This window comes from Notolepis coatsorum (assembly GCF_963971535.1).
Source record: "Notolepis coatsorum genome assembly, chromosome: 12".
Lineage (NCBI taxonomy): Eukaryota > Metazoa > Chordata > Actinopteri > Aulopiformes > Paralepididae > Notolepis > Notolepis coatsorum.
The window spans coordinates 81598358-81622077 of NC_140176.1; the positions used below are offsets into that span (position 1 = coordinate 81598358).

General features: G+C 45.8%; 1 protein-coding gene across 1 annotated transcript in view; it reads left to right on the plus strand.

Moving 5' to 3' along the window:
* The window catches only part of trpa1b (transient receptor potential cation channel, subfamily A, member 1b), a gene marked incomplete at both ends in the record, with an annotated part of 185226 nt that extends 183644 nt beyond the window's left edge, over positions 1-1582 (plus strand). The window contains one exon of the mRNA XM_084325910.1: positions 1375-1582. Coding sequence (XP_084182036.1) covers positions 1375-1582 — 208 coding nt within the window. The remainder of the gene's footprint in view (positions 1-1374) is intronic.
* Between the last annotated feature and the right edge of the window lie 22138 nt (positions 1583-23720).

A 23720-nucleotide genomic window follows, 5' to 3' on the forward strand; every position in this document is an offset into this window, starting at 1 on the left:
GCAAATACAGGCTTCTGCTTTTTTAACCAGTAGGAGGAGCTGTACTGGTATGAGGAGCTGTACTGGTATGAGGAGCTGTACTGGTATGAGGAGCTGTACTGGTATGAGGAGCTGTACTGGTATGAGGAGATGAGGAGAGGCACAGCTACTTCAGTGTATCTTCTAAAGCGTGAGCAGCCTCTAGTGGATTAAACATACATGAACATGGCCTGACGGTCGAGCCCTTGGCTTAGAGAACAGTCAAGCTTTAGTAGGCTACTCTGCAAAATTACTCCCAATATTAATCAATATTCATCAGGACTCTTGACTACTCTTGTTATTTTGTTTTTATATTTATATATATGTTCATTTATATTGAGTGCTTTTAATATCTAAATAGAAATACAGAATACATGCACGTCGTTAGGTTTCCTGCCATTGTACCAAGGTACTGGTGTTAACAACTGGAGTTGGTCCCCGGCGCTGTGCTGTGTACTCAGGATGTGTCAAATGCAGCAGACGTATTTCCCCAAGGGGGTTAACCCTTTCACAACCACACAACAGAAGGTTAACCATCTGTAGTGTGGCATAATGAAAGGGATAACCTTGTGTAGTGTGGTTGTGAAAGGGTTAACCCTGTGTGTCATGTGGCAGTGAAAGGGTTAACCTTCTGTATTGTCGCAGTGAAAGGGTTAACTCTTTGGTAGTGTGGTAGTGAACGGGTTAATAATAAAGATTCAACAACTCACTTTTACTCGAGCAGAACTTTGAATGGAGGGGCTTCTCCTTTGACCAGTACAGTAGCCTAATACTAATCTAGCGGAGCATTGTCACTTTTACTTAAGCAACGAATATTTGGCTACTTCATCCATCATGAATAATAAGTCGATCTCTGAGCCCAATAGGGCTGAGCCCGAACGTTCGAAAGTTCGGACCTTCGTTCGTGACGTTGGCATTCGAATTCTAAATCAACATTCGAATTTTACATTTTTAATAAAAAAAATTGTTGTATGTGTCTATTCATTCTGTTTAAACCAATGGGGGTTTTCTTCACAGTTGCAGATAAAGATTAGGCTACACTAATATTATAGTATTAAAACAGATGAGTTATATTCATTAAAGAAAGTTGATTTAGTAAAAAAGAAATATATATATAGACTAATTTAATCAGATTAATCACTTTATTCAAATTGAGGATTTAGTTAAGGATATTTATAAATAAAAATAAAAAGTAAAAGTTTTTTTTAATACATTTTCTTAGATTTTTTATTTATTATTATTAAAAATGAAGGTTCGAACATCCGTTCGAAAAACCCTGATGAAGTTCGAAACCCAAAAACAGAGCCCAAATGGCGTCCTTGATGATGACACTGTGAAACCTGCTTCCTCCTCCAGAATGAAGGAGATGTCCAACATGCTGGAGAAGCAGCACAGCCTCCTGAAGCTCGTCCTTCAGAAGATGGAGATCACCTCTGAGACCGAGGAGTACGACGGCCCCTTAGAGGTCAGAGGCCGCGCGTTGCCCAAGCGGGGTCAAAGTGCATCGACGGCTCGCACCACGTCTAAATGGGTTTTGAAGGCAATAGAAGCCATGAGAAAGTGAAGAGTTTTGACACAAAAAAATATTCTATCAACTGTTCCTCAGAAAAAAATTATTTGTATGGTTAACTCCTCTTGGAGGCATGACTTTGACTCTACAGATTGTTTATTTGTGCAGAACGTGTCACCAGAGTGCCTTTTTTCCACATCCCACTGGAGAGGCAGAGCTTGTCTGTACTTCCGTGAAATCTGCCTTGCTTGTGTGATGTCACTAATACAGTAGGTTGAACCGGGGCCGGACTGGGGAAATCATTCAGGCCAGGAGATATAGTGCGAAATATAGCCCCAGTCAGGCCACTTGTTAAGCGGGGGTTCTGGGGGTCCCCCACCAGGAAAATTGTTGTTACAAAGACTTAATTTCCTGCATTCTGTGATGTGATCAGCGCAGGTGCACCACTGCACCAGGCAGCCAAATACGGAAATACACGGCTCGCTCTGAGTACCACTCGTTTTATAAAAATTATTTAAAATGTTTATTAGCAACTCCGAGCTTTCAGACCCCAGCGCGTCGGTGTGTGAAACCCTAATTGTACGCTGGGTACCTTTGAAATTCATATCTGATACATTTTTGACACACCCAGAGCTCAGAAGCAGTGCTTGGTGGTCCAAACGAGCCTGGTAGCTACATAGCTGAGAGTGACTGCGGATTCAAAAGCCCCTGGCTTGCACATCACAGTCATGTAAGGGGCTATGTATCAACCTGTCTTGAAAAAACATATTAAGCTCATGACTTGGAATCTCTGGTAAATATCAGTTGGTGCTTTTTGCTAATTTGCATATTCATAGATTTTGTTAAAATACAGCTGGATGGGGAACTTTAAGATGAATAACTACTATAATACGTGTAATGTGTGTGTGTATATATATATATATATGTAACGGATGGTATCGTGAAGCGCAGTCATGAAGGACGTCAGATGTTGTGAAGTGGCTGGGGTGAGTAGCAGTGCTATGGGTTAAATTCACTCTCATCCTCAAAAGACAGATAGACACATTCACCTTTTGGTATAGCGGTCTGTGCTGTTGCCCACGGCGTGGGAGACCTGGGTTCGAAACTCCCTCGGGGCATCGAAGTTTAAGGTGACAATGTCACAACTGTCACATATATATATTTTACGGATGAGCACCTTACAAGTTGTTCCTTAAATATTATTAAAGTAGCCACGAGATAAAAAAAAATTACTTCCTTTTTTATCCTATAATCTCATGATGTCCCTGGATGCACAGTACAGTTAACGTAATGTAGTAGGGGAGAGTGGGGTAATTTGTGCCAATGGGCAAGTAGTGTCACCCCTGTTATCTCTAGAAAACCATAGAAGAAGTTGGTCATGTGACAACATATCTTTGAAGAGGCATCCATTTCACTCAACCTGCAAAGAAGGGAGACACATTTAAGCACATTTAAGCACATTTAAGTTAAAAAAAACATTGTTTTGCCCTCCAAAGTAAAATTTGTATGGTCAAGGTTTTTTGATTGCTGTGTTTGAACAATTATAGACAACTTTGAAAACAGTTCACACATGTTTTAGTGCTTTAGTGCTACACCATGAGTCTATACAGTTAGCATGATGCTAGCTCAAAACAGCTGGGGGATGCATTTTTTTCAAAATGGTAGGCTTGGGGTGATTTGTGCCAAAGGGCCTGGGTTAAGTTGTGCCAGATGTTCTGTTTGTTAAGTTGCCCCAACTTATAATTATTAACTATATATATTACTTTATTGTATTTTATTGTTATTGTACATTGTATTCTTACATTTGATCACTAAAACTATGTAATATTCTTAATTTTAGACCAAAATCCATCATGTTACGCAGATACAAACGGAAGACAGACAGGGTTTCAACTCCTCTTGAGAAGTTGGAAAGAGCAGTGAAAGAGGTGCAACAGGGGAAAACGGTAGGTTATGTAGATAACCTAGTTATATTAGTATTGGCTGAGCGTTCCGCTCTGAGCCTTATGAGATATACTATCTCCTATGATACCTAATGTATCTCCCACGAACAAAAAATACATGCACCACACCTGTATGGGGCTCCGCCCCCATGGTGGCACCGCCCATATAGCAGTGACTCTGGTCACCACACATCCTTCCTCGCCAAAAAACGCGTCCCAGGAAAAGATTCCTCAAGAGGGAACTCAGGGCCGCGCAGAGCGGAACGCTCAGCCAATACTAATATAACTAGGTTATCTACATAACCTACCGTTATATGCCGTATTTGCTATCGCGTTCCGCTCTGAGCCTTATGAGATATGGGGAAGAGCGGGCGCGAAGCCCGACAAATGTACCCCCTGAGGACCCGTAAGCCCACATCAAGGGGTGCGGGGAGCCCTGTCACCCCATCCTCCCTAATGAAGGGGGGCGCAGTCAACTCCACCTGAATGCGAACAAGAGGGAAACTAGAACCCCTTGAACACACCGTACAGGCGGAACCACGTGTGACTCAACACACTGTGGCCCATACCCATACACTCCTGCTACCCGACCAAAGGACGGGAAGCAGGAAAGGCCACAGACCCCAGAACCGCCTGGGAGACAGAACCCCCGGTCATGTCCATGAGGAAAAACCTTACAAAGGAGCACGGGGAGGACCATGAAGCTGCAGCACAGATGGCCTCCACCGAGGCCCCACCCAGGAGAGCGGCAGAGGCAGCCACCCCACGAGTGGAGTGCGCCCTGACGCCCCCAGGGGGATCCTGCCCAGCCAACGTGTAGCAGAGGGTAACACCCTCGCACAACCAATGGGACAGGCGCTGCTCCGACAGTGCCTTACCAGCACGAGCCCCACCGTAACAGACAAAAAGCTGGTCGGTAACCCTGAAATCCTGAGTACGGCTGAGGTAAATCCCCAAGCACGGACTGGACATGACAGGTGAAGGCCCGCATCTAACTCACTAGTGTGAGGAGGAGGACGAAACGCCTGAACCACAATATCCCGGGAGCGGAATGAACTCCGGATATTCTTAGGCACGAAAGCAGGATTAGGTCGCAGAGTGACACCGCAATCGGTCCGAAAAGACAGGCACTCTGGACGTACCGAGAGAGCACAGAGCTCACCTACGCGTTTAGTGGAAGTGACAGCCAGAAGGAACGCGGTCTCGAAGGACAGCTGTCCCAACGGCGCCTGCTCGAGCGGCTCAAACGGGGCCAAGGACAACCGACCGAGGACCAATTGAAGATCCCAAGTCGGAGCCAAGGAGCATTGCACCGGCTTAACGCGTCGAGCGCCAAGCAGGAAACGCTTCACAAGAAGGTGGCTGAACAAGACATCCCCTCAAACCCCTCATGATAGGAGGATATAGCTGCTGCATATACCCTCACCGTCGAAGCCGACAGTCTATCAAGGAGAGACTGGAGGTAACTAAGGACAGCATCCAGGGGGCAGGAGACTGAGTCCCGGCCCCCCGCCTTACACCACACTTGGAACATACGTCATCTGCCCGCGTAAGCGGAGCGCCAAGCAGGAAACGCTTCACAAGAGGGTGGCTGAACAAGACATCCCCTCAAACCCCTCATGATAGGAGGATATAGCTGCTGCATATACCCTCACCGTCGAAGCCGACAGTCTATCAAGGAGAGACTGGAGGTAACTAAGGACAGCATCCAGGGGGCAGGAGACTGAGTCCCGGCCCCCCGCCTTACACCACACTTGGAACATACGTCATCTGCCCGCGTAAGCGCGACAGTGGAGGGAGCATGCGCATTCCAGATGGTAACACCATCAGGATCAAGAACCTGCGCCCCTCAACGTACCCGTCCCAACAACTGACCTAACAGATGTATGGGGAAGAATCCCTGGCGGCACGGCATCGGTCCCAGACCTGCCTGGCCATGTCCAGACGCAATCCTCACCCGTCAGGATGAGGGCCGCCCCGCGACAGTACACCTGCACCCACATTCTCCCTGCCGGGGATGTGGGGAGCCCTCAGGCCGCGCAGATGGAGGACGCCCATAGCCAGCCGCCCGCCGCCTGGTGCAGACAGGGGGAGCGTACTCCTCCCTGTCTGTCGATACACGACACTGACGTCGTATCGTCCGTCCTGATCAACACCATTTGTGGACCAGAAGGACCGCTTTCAACACCAACACATTGAACGTAGCGCAGACCGGGCAGCATGGTTTGCCAGCTGCCCCCTACTGCGTTGGCCCGACGCATCACCAGCGAGGGAGGCGTCGGTGAAAACGCGACGTGAGACAGCGCCGTAACCGTCCTAGGACGGAACCTCCCAAGCGTGTTGACAACACGCTCTGAGATGGATGCCCATAGCCCTCCAACCGTTGACTGGGAAGAGGAATACTCTACATCCAGTCTACAGCAACCCCAGGCTGGTAGAGACCTGCCTGGTACGAGACCTGACGATCCACCTTGACCGCGAAGGACCAGAACGTCATCAGGGCAGAACACTCCGTAACCCCGGACGACGCAGAGGCCCCAGTGCGGCCTCCACGCACTTGGTGAAGATGCGGGGAGCCAGAGAAAACCGAACGGCAGCCTCTGGTACTCATACGCTAACCCTGCAAAGGAAGCGTAGGTAAGCCCTAGGATGGAAGATCGGGGATGCGCATACGCATCCTACAGGTCCATGGAGGAGAACCAGACCCCCACCTGACAGTGTTCAACAGGTAGGAGACGATCCAAAAAATGCTGAACCTTCCCATGGGACAGGTCCAGCCTGGGTCTTACACCCCTCCCTCCCGACTTCTCGGGCAGAGAACACCGGGAGGAGAACGCCACGACGATGGCTTGCTTCGTCCACAGAGATTGGATCTCGTTGACCAGAGCTGTCACAGCTGGAGACCCCGACAATAGGGTCTGTACCAAACCTGAAAACGGGTGGGGTTGTGTAAACACAAGTCCCCGCCTCAGCGTTCTCTCCATCCACCTCGACATATGATACTGCCGTAGTCATATGTGACGACACTCCCAACGCACCCGCCGTCACGTGGCGCAGGTCCGCTAGGAACCGTAGATAGTTGGCCCGGTCCCCCCACTGTGCGTAGCCAAACCTGGAACCGTGCGAGGAGCGCGTTCCGTGTCGGAACACCTGACCCTGACACCACCCACGAGGCAATCGCACCCAAGGGGGAACCCCGACAGAAAGGGCCGGTCTGATACGGGGGGCTTCCGATGAAAAAAGCCCCCCCACTGAACACCCCTCCAGAACATGCTGAAGGAGTTGTTCTGCAGCCGGACATGCAAGGTGTAAGGCCCCCATGGGTTCCTACACACCGTAGCCCTGCAGTGATATTACTACCACCCCAAATCATGTGAGCTGCGACCACTTGCCAATATTCCAGGAGTGGGAGGCACCAACATGATACCAGGCCTGGCGAAGGCGAGGCCGGGGAAGCCCGCACTGTGTGCCTCAAAAGGTTTCGAGCCCCCCTGCTGACAACACTTAAGTTGACAGACGTAACACCAGGCTCAACCAACACAGATCAAGGTGTGGGAGCCGCTTGACAGCACAACATTCTCACGGACAGACCCAGGCTCAGCCATAAACTGGTTGTCAGCCCCTGTCCCCATGAGAAGCGAAAAGGGGGGCCGCCCGCGCATCAACGAAGGCACGCGGCCCGCAGCCAAAGGAAACAATCAGAGCCCACTTCTTCCGCTGGTGTTGGGGAAGGGAGCGATCGGAGAGCAGGCTGCTCGCGGCAGGACGGTGACGGCTTGTTTGTTCAAGCCGAACCCATCCTACATGGCCGATCCCTCGGCCGCCAAGGCTGTCGGCCTTGTGGACACCTGTCGAATCGACGCCCAGGATACCTCTGGCGGGGGAAAAACATGGCCGCCTGTCGAGGGCCCCGTCATCGCCGCTGACGAGGCCGTGCTCTCTCTTCTTCTGGCTGCGCGGTGTGAGGCGGTGTAGGGCCTAAGACAATACCGCCCGCGCTCCAGCAGAAGACCAAAATCCCCTGCGGAGAGGGGAACCCTGAGCGGTTATAGCTTGCGGCTGGGTCAAAGCTAATAACGGCAACAACCTCGCGCGATGTGTCGACGTCGGCTGGCCCTCAAGGCCCCTCCACCAGACACCATTTTTCTAATAGAAAAAAACAGCAATTCGAACACAGTTCTAATCGTTTCCAATTCCATACCGTGGCGGTACAAGCCTTAACAGCCCACCAGCCACTCGCCAGGCCGACCCACCCATGGTGTCGGCCGGGCGGGGCATTGTTTCAATATATCAAAAACAAAGGACTGATGTTAACACGGAGCCACAGTGGTGATTGCAAACAGCACCCTCCACTGTGGTGTGCACCATGAAAGGGTTAAATGAATAAAAGAGCTAAACCACAACATACTGTAGAATGAGCAAACCCATATACACAAAGTTAAGGGGAGACGGACCAGTCCCGCCTTCATTCAAAATATTCACAACAGGACACCAGCCCTAGTTTAGCCCATTTACCAAAAAAGGTAAACAAAGCCCCCCCCCCGCACTACTCCCCCAGTATACCGATTGACCGTCAGTATGAATGGTTGAGAAGAGAGAAAACTGTAGCAAGACAGACCTTCTCATAGCAGAGTGACAAAACGAAACAATAGCCCCCTACACAGGGCCGCCCCAGGAGGTGGGGGGCCTTGCGTCTAAAAACGCACAGGGCCTCACATTTCTCCCAGGCGGCCCTGCCCTTATACTACTGCAGCCTAGCGCCAGGCGATGTGGGACCCAAGACAACAATTGCCTGTGCACAGACACGCAACATGTTTACCATGTCGGCTGGACCCATAGCCCCACTACCCGACGCCAACCCAGATGGGAACACCGTTCAACAAACCCCGCCGGAACACAAGGTAAAATACCTGGCTAGGCAACCTAGCCACGGCCTACCCTGTTGTCAACCCATCTACCCGAAAAAGGTAAATAAGACTCAGCAAAAAAAACCACAACAGCTACCGACTGACCTTCATTGATGAACCGGGCAAGAAGAGGGAGAGTGACAACATCTCACGGCGGAGACATTAAAACAGCATAGCAATTAGCAGTAGTAATAGCATGCGGCATTAGCGATAGCATGTAGCATAGCATTAGATGTTTTAGCAGCACGCCCAAGACAGCTTGGAAACCGTTCCCTGCAGAGAACGTTCACCAAACCATCCTGCCCCCGGCGCCAACACACAACATGGTTGTGTTAACAAAACAAACCAGCATTACTAACACTAATACCCATGCCTGAAGACACAGGGCCTACCTGAGTACAAGCTGGCCCGACAGCCAGTCTTGTACAGCTGAACCTCGATGTGCTGTCATCAAACGAGGAACATCAACACAGGCCCGTCGTGTCGCCGAAAACATGCGTCGAAGATGCCAGGGGCCAGCAACCTCCGGTAAGCTTCCAACATTATGACTCTGATCTTTTCATCCTACTAGTTATCGTACGGTGCACGCATCCAAGTACGCTGGGACGAAAATAGAGGAAGGATGTGTGGTGACCAGAGTCACTGCTATATGGGCGGTGCCACCATGGGGGCGGAGCCCCATACAGGTGTGGTGCATGTATTTTTTGTTCGTGGGAGATACATTAGGTATCATAGGAGATAGTATATCTCATAAGGCTCAGAGCGGAACGCGATAGCAAATACGGCATATAACTATACGTCAGGTTGGAAAGGAGATGAAGATCTGCAGGATGCTTTTACCGCTTTTGAGATTAAAATGATCTGTTTTACTTAAAATTATCAATGGCACAATTTACCCCAGTGTATTCTCTCTAATGTCACAACTTACCCCGCACCGGGGGCAAGTTGTGCCACAAAACCACTTTTTTTGTCTAAAGCTATATTTATGAAACAGTTTATTTAAGATCCAAAGTGATTGTCCCCAGGGATGCACAACATCCTAAACTATATGTACATATTTTAGTTGGGGGCATTACTGTAATCCCCTTGCTTTAAAGGCACTTTAAGTAAAAAATGTTCACTTCTTACCCCACTCTCCCCTACTGTATACCATGCATGCATGCCAATGGAAATATTTACATGTTCTCATTAGATTCAAGATTCAAGATTGTTTATTGTCATATGCACAGTTAAACAGACAGTTTGCCATACAATGCAAATCTTATTTTGCTAGTCCACCCTTCACACAAAATCACACAATACTTAACTTAAACATATTTAAATACAAGCGAGTGCTAGAAAATAGGTAAATAGATAAAAATATATATCTCCATTCCTGGTATTGTGGACCATACAAATTCCATAAAAATAAAATTAATTCATTGAAACCTTTTTTTTAACTTTATTTAAACTCAAAAGATGTCAAATATGATTGTACATTTTTAAATCAACCTCCCGTCATCGGAAACACTTGTCATCAGTCCTGAATAACGCGGTCAAGGCTGAAATCAATGTCACTCTCATCATTTTGCAGTCAGTTCTAGCCCTATTCCCTGCTTACCAATGATGTCGATCAGTCTTCATATGGAATGCCTGCAGTTCCGGCTAGTTAGCCACAAAATAAATGGAAATTCAATGGGACCACGGCCGCTCCAGTCTGTACAAGCCCTGAAATAAATGCTGAAACCTACTACACAGTGCACCCAATGTTCAATAGTCTCCAGTTCCTAACGCGCACCTTGAATTGCAAATGCTACAAAGGACAGAACTCACCCCAGTCCTTAACCAGCTATATGTACAGTATACTAATTATGACAGGACAGCCGTTTCAATAGCAAATCACCACGTGGCACCATTCATGTTTCTACCCTAAAAGATGTGTTAGGAACTGGAGACTATACTGTTGGTTTCACATTTATTTCAAGGCTTGTACAAATCAAGAAATGGAAACACATTATTATGGTGCTGAAAACAATATGTAATATCAGAACTATATGGACATATTGAGACTAGAAGTTGATCAAGAAATAAATAATAATCTACTGCCTTGGATCTGATTGGCCCCTGACTGTCTGACCTGATGTAATTGATGTTGATAATGATGTAATGTATTGAATATTGTTGTAAGTGCCAGACCCCAGGAAGAATAGCTTTTGTCAACGGACACTATTCGTCTCGTAAATATGACTTGGTCATCACATGGTATGTTTCCTTGATAGGGACCGGCCCAATGCACTACTCATGCTATTTCATGGGGACTTTAAATTCTACATAACATAACATCAACAACACATTGACACATCACTACATGATGTGTTGAAATGCTATTATCTAATAATTCCCAACTTTTACTTAAGTCGAATGCTGAATGGAGGACGTTTACTTTTACCTGAGTGCTATTTTATCTGGGTATTTCTACTTTTACTTAAGTAAAGGAACTGTGTACTGCCACTACTACCATATAGGGTAATCAATGCCACAGTTGCCGTTTAATGATAATCACCTGCTGTTTTGATTACAATCACCTGTTGTTTGCCTATGATGGAACCCTGTGAATATCAACTACTTTATCCTCTTGTGTGGTGAATTATGAACATCTGTTTTGTTGGAACATGAGCCAAAAACATGGAATGGATTATCTGAAATCATTAAACCACCTATCATAGACTTGACCTAATTTCTGTGTGTGTCTGTGTGTCTGATTTTGTTTTAGTGGCAAGGTTAAGATTAGGATCAGGGATAGTTACACATTGAATGTTAGTCTATGTAATGTCCCCATAATTTCCATACAATATATATAAATGTGTGTGTGTGTTTGTGTTTGTGTGTGTGAGAGAGTACGTGTGTGTGTGTGTGTGTGTGTGTGTGTGTGTGTGTGTGTGTGTGTGTGTGTGTGTGTGTGTGTGTGTGTGTGTGTGTGTGTGTGTGTGTGTGTGTGTGTGCGCGTGTGTGTGTGTGTGAGTGTGTGTGTGTGTGTGTGTGTGTGCGTACGTGCGTGTGTGCGTGCGTGCACATACAGTATGTGGATCTGTGTGTGTGTGCACATACAGTATGTGGATCTGTGTGTGTGTGTGCAAATACAGTATGTGTATCTGTGTGCGTGCATGCACAATGTGTATCTGTGTGTGTGTGTGTGTGTGTGTGTGTGGGGGGGGGGGGGGTGACTGATGCACTTCCACGTGTTCTCTAGGCAAACTCAAAGGGCAGGAACTTAACCTGCCCCACACTAATTAATGGAGAAGACAAACAACTCCAATAAGACCTTATATATTAGAGGAACCTCTCTCTCTTGCTCTCACATTAGCTCTCTCTCTCTCTCTCTCTCTCTCTCTCTCTCTCTCTCTCTCTCTCTCTCTCTCTCTCTATTGGTAGATCCTCTCTCTTGCCCTTCCCCCCATCTCTCTCTCTCTCTCTCTCTCTCTCTCTCTCTCTCTCTCTCTCTCTCTCTCTCTCTCTCTCTCTCTCTCTCTCTCTCTCTCTCTCTCTCTCTCTCTCTCTCTCTCTCTCTCTCTCTCTGGATTTACAGTTTCAAGACCTCAGAAGAACCTCTGTCTCACTTATTTCCTTCTATCTCTCTCTCTCTCTCTCTCTCTCTCTCTCTCTCTCTCTCTCTCTCTCTCTCTGTCTCTCTCTCTCTTTCTCTCTCTCTCTCAGAGTGTGGATGTAAATTCCAACCACCCTCAGTCTTCCTCCAGCTTCCCCTCGATATCTATGAAATGTATTGCTCCATTGTCCAGGAGAAAACATAGATAATCACACAACCACATTTTCATAATTGTGGATGCATGTCTCTCCCCCTGAATTGCAGGGAGAGATAAATAGGGAGAGGGAGAGAGGGATAATGGGATGGGGGAATAATCATTATTGTAATTAGTTACACAGTGAGGATGATGATGATTCAGTTCTGGTTCACATACATAGAAACAGATGGAAGCGTCCCGGACGCAGACATTGTGGGAAATGGGCTGAAAAACTAATGAACTAATGTCCTCTAGTGAAAGAGTCAAATAAATGTCGGCCTCTTCTTCGCTGCACCAAAACAGAATACAAGCATCGAAAAATTTACCACACAGCCATCAGAGTAAAAGAACGCTAGTTGGATTAAAATTTCATGGCCTCCTGTTTTTTATTATAGTATATTCTATTCTATATTCCAGATATAGATTTACAATCATATCATTCCCACAGTGTATGAGCCACTGTATGAGTCACAACCTCTGTGCAAACCAGTTAAGAATAAAGGTTTATGAAGCAAATAATGGAAAATTAAACGCAAAACCATTTGAATCCAAGGTGGTTGTACTCGTTGAGAAACTTGTCGTTTAAAATGACGATGGTTGTATTTTGCACCGTGATTCCAAATCACGATATAATCAAGATATAAAGATTTGGTCCATTTTAATGTATATTTAACATCCTAAATCAATCCACATAGTACAACCCTGGTCATTTTAAATGACCTGCTAGATAAGTACAACCATCTCTTCCATATCCCTGGAGACGGCTAACAGGACGAGGCATTTTACATTTGTCCCAGACTATTGACACTGTATATTACTCAAGTAGAAGTACTTTCACTTCAGGGAGTATGGCATATTACTTGCACACATGCACGCACACACTCACACGCACACACACACACACACACACACACACACACACACACACACACACACACACACACACACACACACACACACACACACACACACACACACACACACACACACACACACACACACACACACACACACACACACACACACACACACACACACACACATTGATTGATTGATTGAAAAGTTTATTAACAGATTGCAGAATGGGTACAGTACAGTACATCTCAATACATACAATTGTTAAGGGGATGCAGACCAGAGAAAGACTTTCGTCTTGTTTCCACCAGGGTCCCCCATTTTCAATTCATCATAACATATATGACATACATGACATACAGATAGACAGTACTGCTACATCTATACATTTATGACATATCAGATTTGCAAATACAGTACTGTTTGTGATACAAAAGTGTCCAGAAAAGGAGTGTATATACATTTGGCGTAGAAACTGTACATTGGAGGAGGTTGGTGGGGTGGGGTTGGGTGGGTTGGGTGAGGGCTGTACATTGGAGGTGGGGGGGGGGGGGTTGGGTAGGGGACACACACACATTTTACACTGTACATTGGAATGTTGACAAAGCCTTACTTGGTCATTTACTGTACAACTAGGTTAGGACATTTGTAGGGGCCAGTTTCGAATTGCAGTCTCACGTAGGTGTTTTTTGAGAGTGTTTTTGAAGGTGGGTAGTGATTCACATTCCTTTACAGCTTTAGGCAGGGCGTTCCACATTGATGTGGCATAATTGCGAAACGTGTTTAGTCCCTTGTTTGAGCCGAATCTGGGTTTTACATGATTTGTGGAGCTCCCTCTGGTGTTGTGATCGTGGTATTCACTGACCTTTGGGAAGTATTTTGACATGTACATGGGTACCTTGGTCGCGTAGTGTATCTTGTAGACCAGGCCCATTGCAAGTTGCTGTACTCTGTCGTCTACTCTAAGCCATCCTAGGTTGTCAAAGTGGGCAGGGGTGAGGTGGGTTCTAGGAGTCAGGTCAAGTAGTAGTCTGACTAGCTTGTTTTGAGATGTTTGTAATTTGTTTTTTAGTGCCTTTGAGGTGCTTTGGTACCATGAGGTGCAAGCATAGTCGTAGTACCCTTGAATGAGTGCTCCTGCTAGAATCTTCAGGGTATTCTTGTTTACCAGAGAGGAGATCCGGTACAAGAATCGCGTTCGTTGGTTGACTTTTTTTATTACATTGGATGCCATTTTGTCACAGGAAAGATTAGCCTCTAGGATGGAACCCAGGTTCACACACACACACACACACTGCAACTAAATAGTGATTGCCACATTATGCAATTTTTTACATTCATACATTTCTTATTTTGATCTATTATCTATTATGTCCTTGTTTGGTGCTTATTTTATCATTTTCAGTTGTTTGTTTCATTATTGTTTGTATTGTTTATTAGGTGAGATACCTTTATAACCTTTATGTTTTTTTGTTTTTTTATCTCGCCTGCATATTTTGTTTCATTTGCTGCTTTGATATATTTATTTAGTTTCATTGTGCAAATAAATAAACATAAATCATGTATCATAAGACATTGTGTACCCTATTTGCTGTAGAGCCCTTTTTTCCCATCAGCATCATCAAAAGCAAAACTCAGCTTCTGTTTCCAAACCTCTCGTCATCTTTTGAGTTGGCATCCTGACATCCATCCAAGTGTGAAATGAGACGTGTCATTTAATGGTGTTTGCCTGGTTCTCATTCAGTGAGCATTAGAGCTGGGACATTCTGGATGAAAGCTATGTGACTTAAAGGAACACGCCAACATCAATACGCTGGTAAAACAAAGAATTAATTAAAAGATCCTCATGTTCACTTACAAAGCCCTAAACCAGACCTGGGCATTGTACGGCCCGCGGGATGATTCTGACCGGCCCGCGAAAGATTACATGATAATAATAATAAAAAAAAATAAAAAAAAATAAATAAAAAAATATTTTTTAATATTTTTTTTTTTACTTTTTTGTTTCGTGTCAATGTTCACACGCATAGTATATGCTTAGGAGACATGCTCAGAAGATGTTGGTTCTCTTTGGATCCACCTACATATGTGAACAGACATTCTCAGTCATGACGTTTACCAAGTCCAGGTACAGATCCTCTCTCACTGATGAACATCTGGCAGCTGTGCTTCGCATCTCCACCTCAGACATGCAACCTGACTTTGATGGACTTGTTAAAGCTCAACAGAGACTGGATTTCTCACACTGAATGAAAAAAATAAATAACTGAAGAACACTCAAATGTGGAAATATAACAAGTGAAATGGGACACTTGATATCTTTTTTTTCTTTTTTTTCACAGTTCTGAAAACATTAAATGTTTAATATAGGCATGTAAAGTAAAAAAGGCTACAAAACTGGGACACTTTTCTTTACACAGTTCAGTGACATGTCTTGTTTATTTTTGCTATAAGATGATGTGATGTCTTTAGAAAGCTAAGAAAATCCTTGTTTCAATAGTATATGAAACTCAAAATGCCCTTTGTTATTAATGTTTCACATTTTGTTTAGCATTTTGGAAATAAATTATATTTGAATAAATTATATTTTTGAAAGCTAACCTCACCTTTTAATTGCCAAATAATAACATACACTCTTACCAGGGGTCAAAACAATGCCATTTACTGCTTTTTATATAGAAATCAAATGTATATTATGCATAATTGAGTTTGGAATTTTGGCCCGGCCCAACATATTTTCAGTTGCTCATTCGGCCCCCTGGGAAAAATAATTGCCCACCCCTGCCCTAAACGGTCTCGCCCTAGCGACAGTGTACATAAAGGAACTCCTGGTCCAATCAGCCAGCTCCAGATCCCTCAGATCAAATAGTCACATCTGCCTCAATACTGGTGACGACGGGAAACTGGGCATTCGCAGTCGCAGCGCCGAAACTCTGCAACAATCTCCCATCTGTTAAGCCGTAAGTTCCCCCAATTGGGGGACCCTGCTTTTCTTTATCATAAATCAATCAATAGAGACCGTATTAGATCCCCAATTATCATATCATGGGATATCATTGGAAAGCCACACTCATTGGCTACAACTCTGCCCAAAGATCTTTGAGATCGCCAAATGATTGACGGAGCTAGAGCCCCGGGAGTCGGGGGTGGTAATGTGTACTTTTGCGTACTTTGACGCATGCCTCACATATCGGCATGTAACTCGAGAACCGCTGAACGGATTTTGTCACCTGAAAGGGCAATCGACAGGCAAAAAATAGGGCTTTAATTCTATATATATTATTGTATTAAAGGAAATGCACACCCAAGCCGCTAGAGGTCGGCAAAGTGGCATCGTGAATCGTCCTCATGAGGGCCCACATGTGGGCCCTTGGATGTTAATTCAGCGCAGCGAATGGATGCTCATTCAGCGCCAGGGGTCGCTGTCTACCTTCTGGCTAGAACGGCATCACTTTAATCAATTTGCTAGACTGCGAAATTTGGGAGTGCTTAAAATATATCTTATATTATAGCTATGGGTCTAATAACACTGTCGATTGTCAGTGAGTTGCTTTTGGTCAACATGCAAAAAAGCAGATTGTTTTTTCATCCTTACATTTCCGTTTTATACCGTTTTGAATATGAGTATAGTTTTGGTGATTCTTAGTAATCCCAGGAAAAGACGCGATAATAGCGTTTTAGTGAAATCAACTTATCACGTTGTCATTTTTCGCCTGATTATCGAATCTTCCTGAAATCAATGCTAAATTATCGTTATTATCCTTCCTCTTGCAAGAATGAAATGGGGCTTGTAGCGGGGCGCTCGCCCCCCCCCCCCCCCCCCACCGCAGCCACCGGTAAAAAGCACAACACAGTCCACACACACAGCTTCGATCGCGGGAGAAAGAAATATCAATCAATCAATCAAAGAATTTATCGGAATTTTTTTAATTATATCTCTTTTATCGTAAAACCGCAAGGAAATGACTAAATCCAGACCTAACCCTGCCATTGGAAAGAGGAGCCTTTTCCCTATCCATATATGTATGATTTGGCCATAATAAGGTCAAGTTCAAGGTCAAATATGAATTTATAATTAAAATCGATGATCATTTATTACTGTATCTACAAATTCTTCTGTTTAATCATCTTCCCTTTATTCATTTGCTTGGATTTTTTTTACACTTGATCTCAAGAAGGTGCTGAATGAGCTCAGTGAGCGAGCTCGGTTTGGGCACATTGTAACATGGTGTTATTCACCGGCAGAGATGCAAAAATAAATCATAATTTATATTCTCCTTTTTTTCATTTCAATTTACTCAAGCCTAGTTACAGACACAATATTTCTGACACATGGAAGAACATGCAAATTGGCCTTGTAGAAGTGGAGCAATCTTCCATTTACTTAGGCCTGTACCTTTAGGCGAAATTTCTGAAAATAGGGCTACAGCTTAACAGGCTAACCCCCAACTCCTCCAGTGGAGTTGCTCAGTGGCAGACTGTGGTTGTACTGGGCAGCTCCCAGGTGTGAATGGAACTGTGTGAATGTGAAGCAGGGCGTTCCTGAAAAAGAGCGTCCGTGCTCAGAGAACCTACCCTGGGTAAATAAAGGTTAAGATATATGTAAAGTAAATATCCGTTGCCAGGGGGACAATGTTAGAGAATCATCACGAGAGAGAGAGAGACTTTAAGACTTAAGTCTTCCGGGTGGGGAGCCAGACAGCGAGACAGACCACACCGATAGCCGAGCTCCCAGTTCTCTGAGTGAGGGTTGGGAGGGGGAGGGGAAAGACCACGTGGTAGAAAGATAGCTAACAGGCTAACAGACAGGCTTCCGCTAACAGACAGGCCGCAGAACCACGAAAGCGATCGACAGAGAATCTCTTATTCTAGTTTCTGATACCATCAAAGACTTTCATTCTGTACAAGATGCTATGTTTATGGAAAATAAACATCCTTAATGATAAAGAGACGTCGTTTCCAGTACATTCTTTTGTCTGGATCCATTAACGGGTTGAAACAGTGTGACAGCCAGTGCGTGGGAGGACTGAATCCCACCAAATTACCACATCATCAACTAATAACACAACGCAGAAGACTTCACGGAAGGGCAGACAAAGGCTGATAAAGGACAAAGACGTTTTTTTCTTTTTTTTTTTTTTCCTTTTTTCCGGTTTTTCTCCCATCCCACTGTTAGTCGTTATGCCAATTCCCAACCCCCTTCATGGTTGTTGCGCACTCCCCCCTACTGTTGATCCGGGAGGCCGGAGACTGTCACATGCTTTCCTCCGACGCATGTGCAGCCAGCCGGCAGCCAGCCTGGCAGCGCAGATTCTCACCGGGAGAGTGTAACGTGTGGAAGGTCACACTACCTCCCTCCAGATCCTACCCTCGCTGTGCAGGCGCCCCAACCAAACTGTAGGGGTCGCTGTCCACAACGCCCAGGACCCACCCATCAGCTTTCCCACCCCTAACACTGCCAATTGTGTTAGTATGAACGACCAGCCAAGCTGATAGCAACGCCGAGAGCTGGACTCGAACCCAGCGTCTCCAGCGTTGATGGCGAGCGCCTTGCCCACTACACCACCTAGCCGCCCCAAAGACACCGTTTTCTAATAATATCCTTGGCAAAAACACCTCTCCCAGAGTTTTTTATTTATTATATATATTTTTTTCTGTTTCTGATTTTCTCTGATTTTCTCTGATTTTCTCCCTGTCCCAATTAGTCGTTGTGCCAATTCCCCCCCCTCCCCTACCTGGCTGCTGTATGCATGTTCTCCTACGAGTCGGTACAAGGGCGTCCCGAGTCGATGCATCTGGCTAGCTCGCCGGTGCATTCTGTTCCCGCATTTCTCCTGAGTACGTCCACCTAGCACCACACGCATCATTCTGGTGTAGCACCCATCCAAGGACTTCTGCAGGGTGGGCTTCAAGGTCCAGCATTCACTGCCATACAAAAGGACAGACTCAACTGTTGCATGAAAGAAGTTGAGCTTGATTTGACGGGGGAGGTTGGATTTCCACACACTGGTCATGCCGTTCAGAGCCCTCCACGCAAGCGCCTTCCTCACTTTAAGGTCTTGCTCAGACGAGTTGACCCACAAGCCCAGGTATTTGAAATCACCGACTTCCTTTAGAGCAGAGCCTCCTGTTGTCCTTAGAGGTGGATGATCCGTGTATAGTAAATGCCTGACTGGCTGGGGAAATCAATTGCTATCCATGTGCCCTTGAGCAAGACAGTTAATCTGTGGTATTGGGTAGTGTGTGTGTGTGTGTGTGTGTGTGTGTGTGTGTGTGTGTGTGTGTGTGTGTGTGTGTGTGTGTGTGTGTGTGTGTGTGTGTGTGTGTGTGTGTGTGTGTGTGTGTGTGTGTGTGTGTGTGTGTGTGTGTGTGTGTGTGTGTGTGTGTGTGTGTGTGTGTGTGTGTGTGTGTGTGTGCGTGCGTGCGTGCGTGCGTGCGTGCGTGCGTGCGTGCGTGCGTGCGTGCGTGCGTGCGTGCGTGCGTGCGTGCGTGCGTGCGTGCGTGCGTGCGTGCGTGTGTGTGTGTGAGGTGGCCAGCCAAGTAGCGACTATGCCACCGACCCTTTAGAATGGTCGGAAACTCCGAAAGACACGGCTATATCAATATAACACTGGCATAAATTCTATGGGAGGGAAGAGCAGTGCAGCGGCAAGAGACAGAGGACTACCGGGGTTAAAATACAATATTTTACTCGATCCTGGACGAGTCAATAAAATAAGAGTCCGTTAGCTATATGTTTGTGTGGGTGTCGGGTCTGGTCCTCCGGGGTCCCACTGGTCACGCCTCAGCCTCCGTCGTCCCCCAGTCGCAGACGGCTAAAGCGGAGAGAGGCAGTAGTCACTGGATACACAGGATATGTTCTCGTCACGGCCTATGCCCATGCACACACACACGTTATCAGCAACCGCTACTCTACTCTACTCACCCTTAACCCGAGTGTGGATGTATCCACAACCCGGGGAGTGTGTAGGTTGCTTCGTGGAAGCACCGTAGCCTGGATTCGTCCACCGTCTCGTCTACGTACCTCCCACGTTAGCCAACGCACGTCCCTTGAGAGGCCGGTGGGAACAGGAGAGAACAGCCAATAGCGATCCCACCACCCGTAGCTAAGTACGCTAACGCACTATATGATAAACACTCGCACCAAGGAACACACAATACTCACAATCCACCCGGGGGTAAACTCATCTACCGCCCAGGACGTGTGTTGATTCACCGGCGAGTGTGCTACGTGTGGGTCGCTGTCTCTCCCAGTCCTCTGTCACGACGTGTACTCCAGGCTGTAGAAGAGGGTGAAGAGGGTGCGACAAGGGAGTGAATTCTGCCAGCGGAAACTATTCGTACCCGGCGGTTTCTGGTGAGCCCGCCCCTAGTCCCTGTCAGTGGAGGCTGCTGACCAAATTTTTTGGTGAAGCACAAATTATTATATTATATTTATAAAACATCCCCCAATGTGTGTGTCAGTAGTGGCTGGTGAGTTAAACAATTGGGGAGGACGGGAGAGATAAAAAAAATTGTAATGAAGAAGTACAGACACAGTGTGGTTATGAAGACAGCAGACAGACACTACAGTTAAAGACAACAGGCACTAGTAGTAAATACCTTTGAGTACGCCTCACTTACAAACATCACATCAATAGCTATAGGAGAGAGGAGGAGGGGAGAGGAGGAGGAGAGGGAGAGGAGGAGAGGGGAGGAGGAGGAGGAGGGGAGAGGAGAGAGGAGAGGGGGAGAGGAGGGGAGAGGAGGAGGAGGAGGGGAGGAGAGAGATGGAGGAGAGAGAGGAAGAGGAGGAGGAGGGAGAGGAAGAGGAGGAGGAGAGGAGATGTTGGGTCCAGAACTGGTTGGAAAGGAAATTATAGAAGAACCCATAGCAAAGTTGTACAATAGAGCTTGTAAAATTCACGGTAAATTTCCACCCTGGACTACTGCACTCTCAGTCACAGTAACAGCTTGGGACTTGTTGTCATTTTGCCTGGATGTACAGAACGCATCACCAGACCAATCTCAGATGCACATCACTCAGCACTATAGGAACTGAACGACACACACGCGTGTGCACACACACACACACACACACACACACACACACGCACACACACACACACACACGCACACACAGAGGCCAGGCCACAGGGAACCAAATTAAATCGCTCGTTACCCACAGAAAGGCAGAAAGCATACCAACGCACGCAGTAAAATACAGCCAATTAATTCATAATTAACACAGACCCGCCCCACACAGCTACTAAATATTAAAAAAAAAATGCACTCACCATTGACGACGTTACTTCTTAGGAGGAAATAGTGTTCCTGTCGCTCCCATCACTTGTAAATTAAATCCATCCTTCGCTCTTTTCTGATGAAACGTTCAATGACCTCCTCTGCAGTTGCAAATCCAGCAATGCAACAAACAGCAGTCTTTTGTGATCTAATCGATCCTTCATTTGCGTGAGGATGCTGTCGAAATCCACTAAACATTGTTCTGTTGATGCGTGACACACGTTCCATTTTCGGGACTCCGACTCCGACAGGTGGTCACTCAGACAGTCACCCAAGTGATTGTCAAAGCAGTGCACTCACCAAAGCTGTGGGCTCACATATCCCATCTTCCTCTTCTTCTTCCTCTGGGTGAATGTTTCGATGACTTAGCTATTAGCTCACGTTAGCTACAACAAGTTAGCTTACAGACAGTCCAAGCCGGCAATCACGTCAATTACACTACTTCAACTGAGATACAAAAATATATATATATCATCAAACAATGCACAATAAGTTCATGAACAATAACAAAACACTCCACCCTGGGCCTGGTAGCTGCAGTGGTAGCCCTTTACTTTAGCTACGTTAGCTCCAACAAGTTAGCTTCTTCAACTGAGATAAAATGATTTTGTAAACAAAGCTGCAGAGCCACAGAGTTGACACCATTCTCTGATTGGATTTCAAGGCTGTCAATCATTCAACCTCCGTGTAGCTGCAGAGCCGCAGAGTTGCCACCATTCTCTGATTGGATTTCAAGGCTGTCAATCATTCAATCCCCCATTCAATGGCAAGAGTTTAAATGCACGGACCGTGCTTAGATGACGTTAATAGCCTATTTTGAGTGGCTATTATTTAATCCCGGGTCAACCCGTGAAGGGAATTCTGCACCAGTTTTTACTGCAGCCATTACTGCAGTGCAGGCCTGAGCTCAGAGCTGGCCATTTTGGCCATTTTTGAAGAAAAAAATTATTCACTGGAATTTTTTTTACAGAGGAAAACATTTCTAATAATATATATATGTGTATTAATAATAATTATGAATTATGAGTGAATTTGTGTTTCAGGTGTTGTCATGGAGAAACCTCCACTGGTCCCTGTTTACAGGCTGCCCCGATAGAGGGTCCGGTTTCCTATTGGCTACCAGCCATGTTGCTCTCAAAAGCGAGTTGTGTGAATGTCGGAGGTTGTCGCACAGGTGTCTCTTATTCAAGTTTCAAGTTCAAGTTTCTTTATTAGTTGTCATACAGAAGTACAGAATACTTTTATACAAAATGCTTTTTTCTATTACGCTCCAGAGACTGTGCTAGACAAAAATAGATAAGTATAAAATAAAATAAGTATAGCAAGTAAAAATAGAAGTCACGTACGTGGACACAAGTGTTCAGTATGTACATATGTACAATGTTCAATGCAGAGTAGAAGTAACTGAGTTACCATACAATATACTAATATCCAATATACGATATAGTGCAAAGCAGAAATGGGATGAGGTACAATTTACAGTAAGGTGTAATGAGGTATGTTTTGTAGTGCAAATTATTGGTGGGATTACAGTGTGGGGTTACGTAGTGTCACAGCAATTTCGCCACACACAGAATTAATCACAATAGCAAGGTAAACAGTTCACAGCAAATAATATAGTGTACATGGTTCATGCATTCAAATACGTCACAGCAATCCAGATAGTGTACATGGTTCACACTGTAATTCCCCACAAGCCCACCCCATAACACAGTATGTGTGTGTGTTTGGCAGGATGTTTCTGAAACAGGCCATGTATGTTCAGTAGGGGTGTAACGGTACACGTATTCGTACCGAACTGTTTCGGTATGGGACCTTCGGTTCAGTACGGGCTGTGTACCGAACTAATACAACGTTACAACTCTGCGTGTAGAACTTAATTCAAAACTCCAAGTTCACCACTGTTAGATAATGGTGTTTTAGCCTTCATCGTTGATCATTATCACCCTCCATCTCCTCTCCTGGCCATCCCCGCGTTGTGTATTTGTTTTGTATTGTTGAGGCAATCATTCTGTGGAATGCTCACTCCCACATGCTTCCTGGCTGAAAACATTATCTCTTCTTCCCCGTTGCATTGGAAACTAATCTTAGTTGAATCGTCATTTCATATCAGAAGGATGTTTATTTGCTTTTCTTTTTTATCTACTTTTTCTCCCATCCCAATTTCATATTATCCAATTCTACCCTCCCCTGTCTCGAACGTTGTTAGACCATGCCTCCCACTGGTCGGCTGCAATGTGGATGAAGCCTTGCATCACGTGTCCCCTCCGGTACACAAGGAGGCAGCCGTCGCATCTTTTCACCTGCATAGCGCGATCTCTCAGTGGCGAGGAGTAACGCGTGGGAGGCTCACGCTGCCTCCGATACTTCCTGATTCTGCTGTACAGGCGCACCAACCGACATGTAGGAGTCGCTGTCCACAACG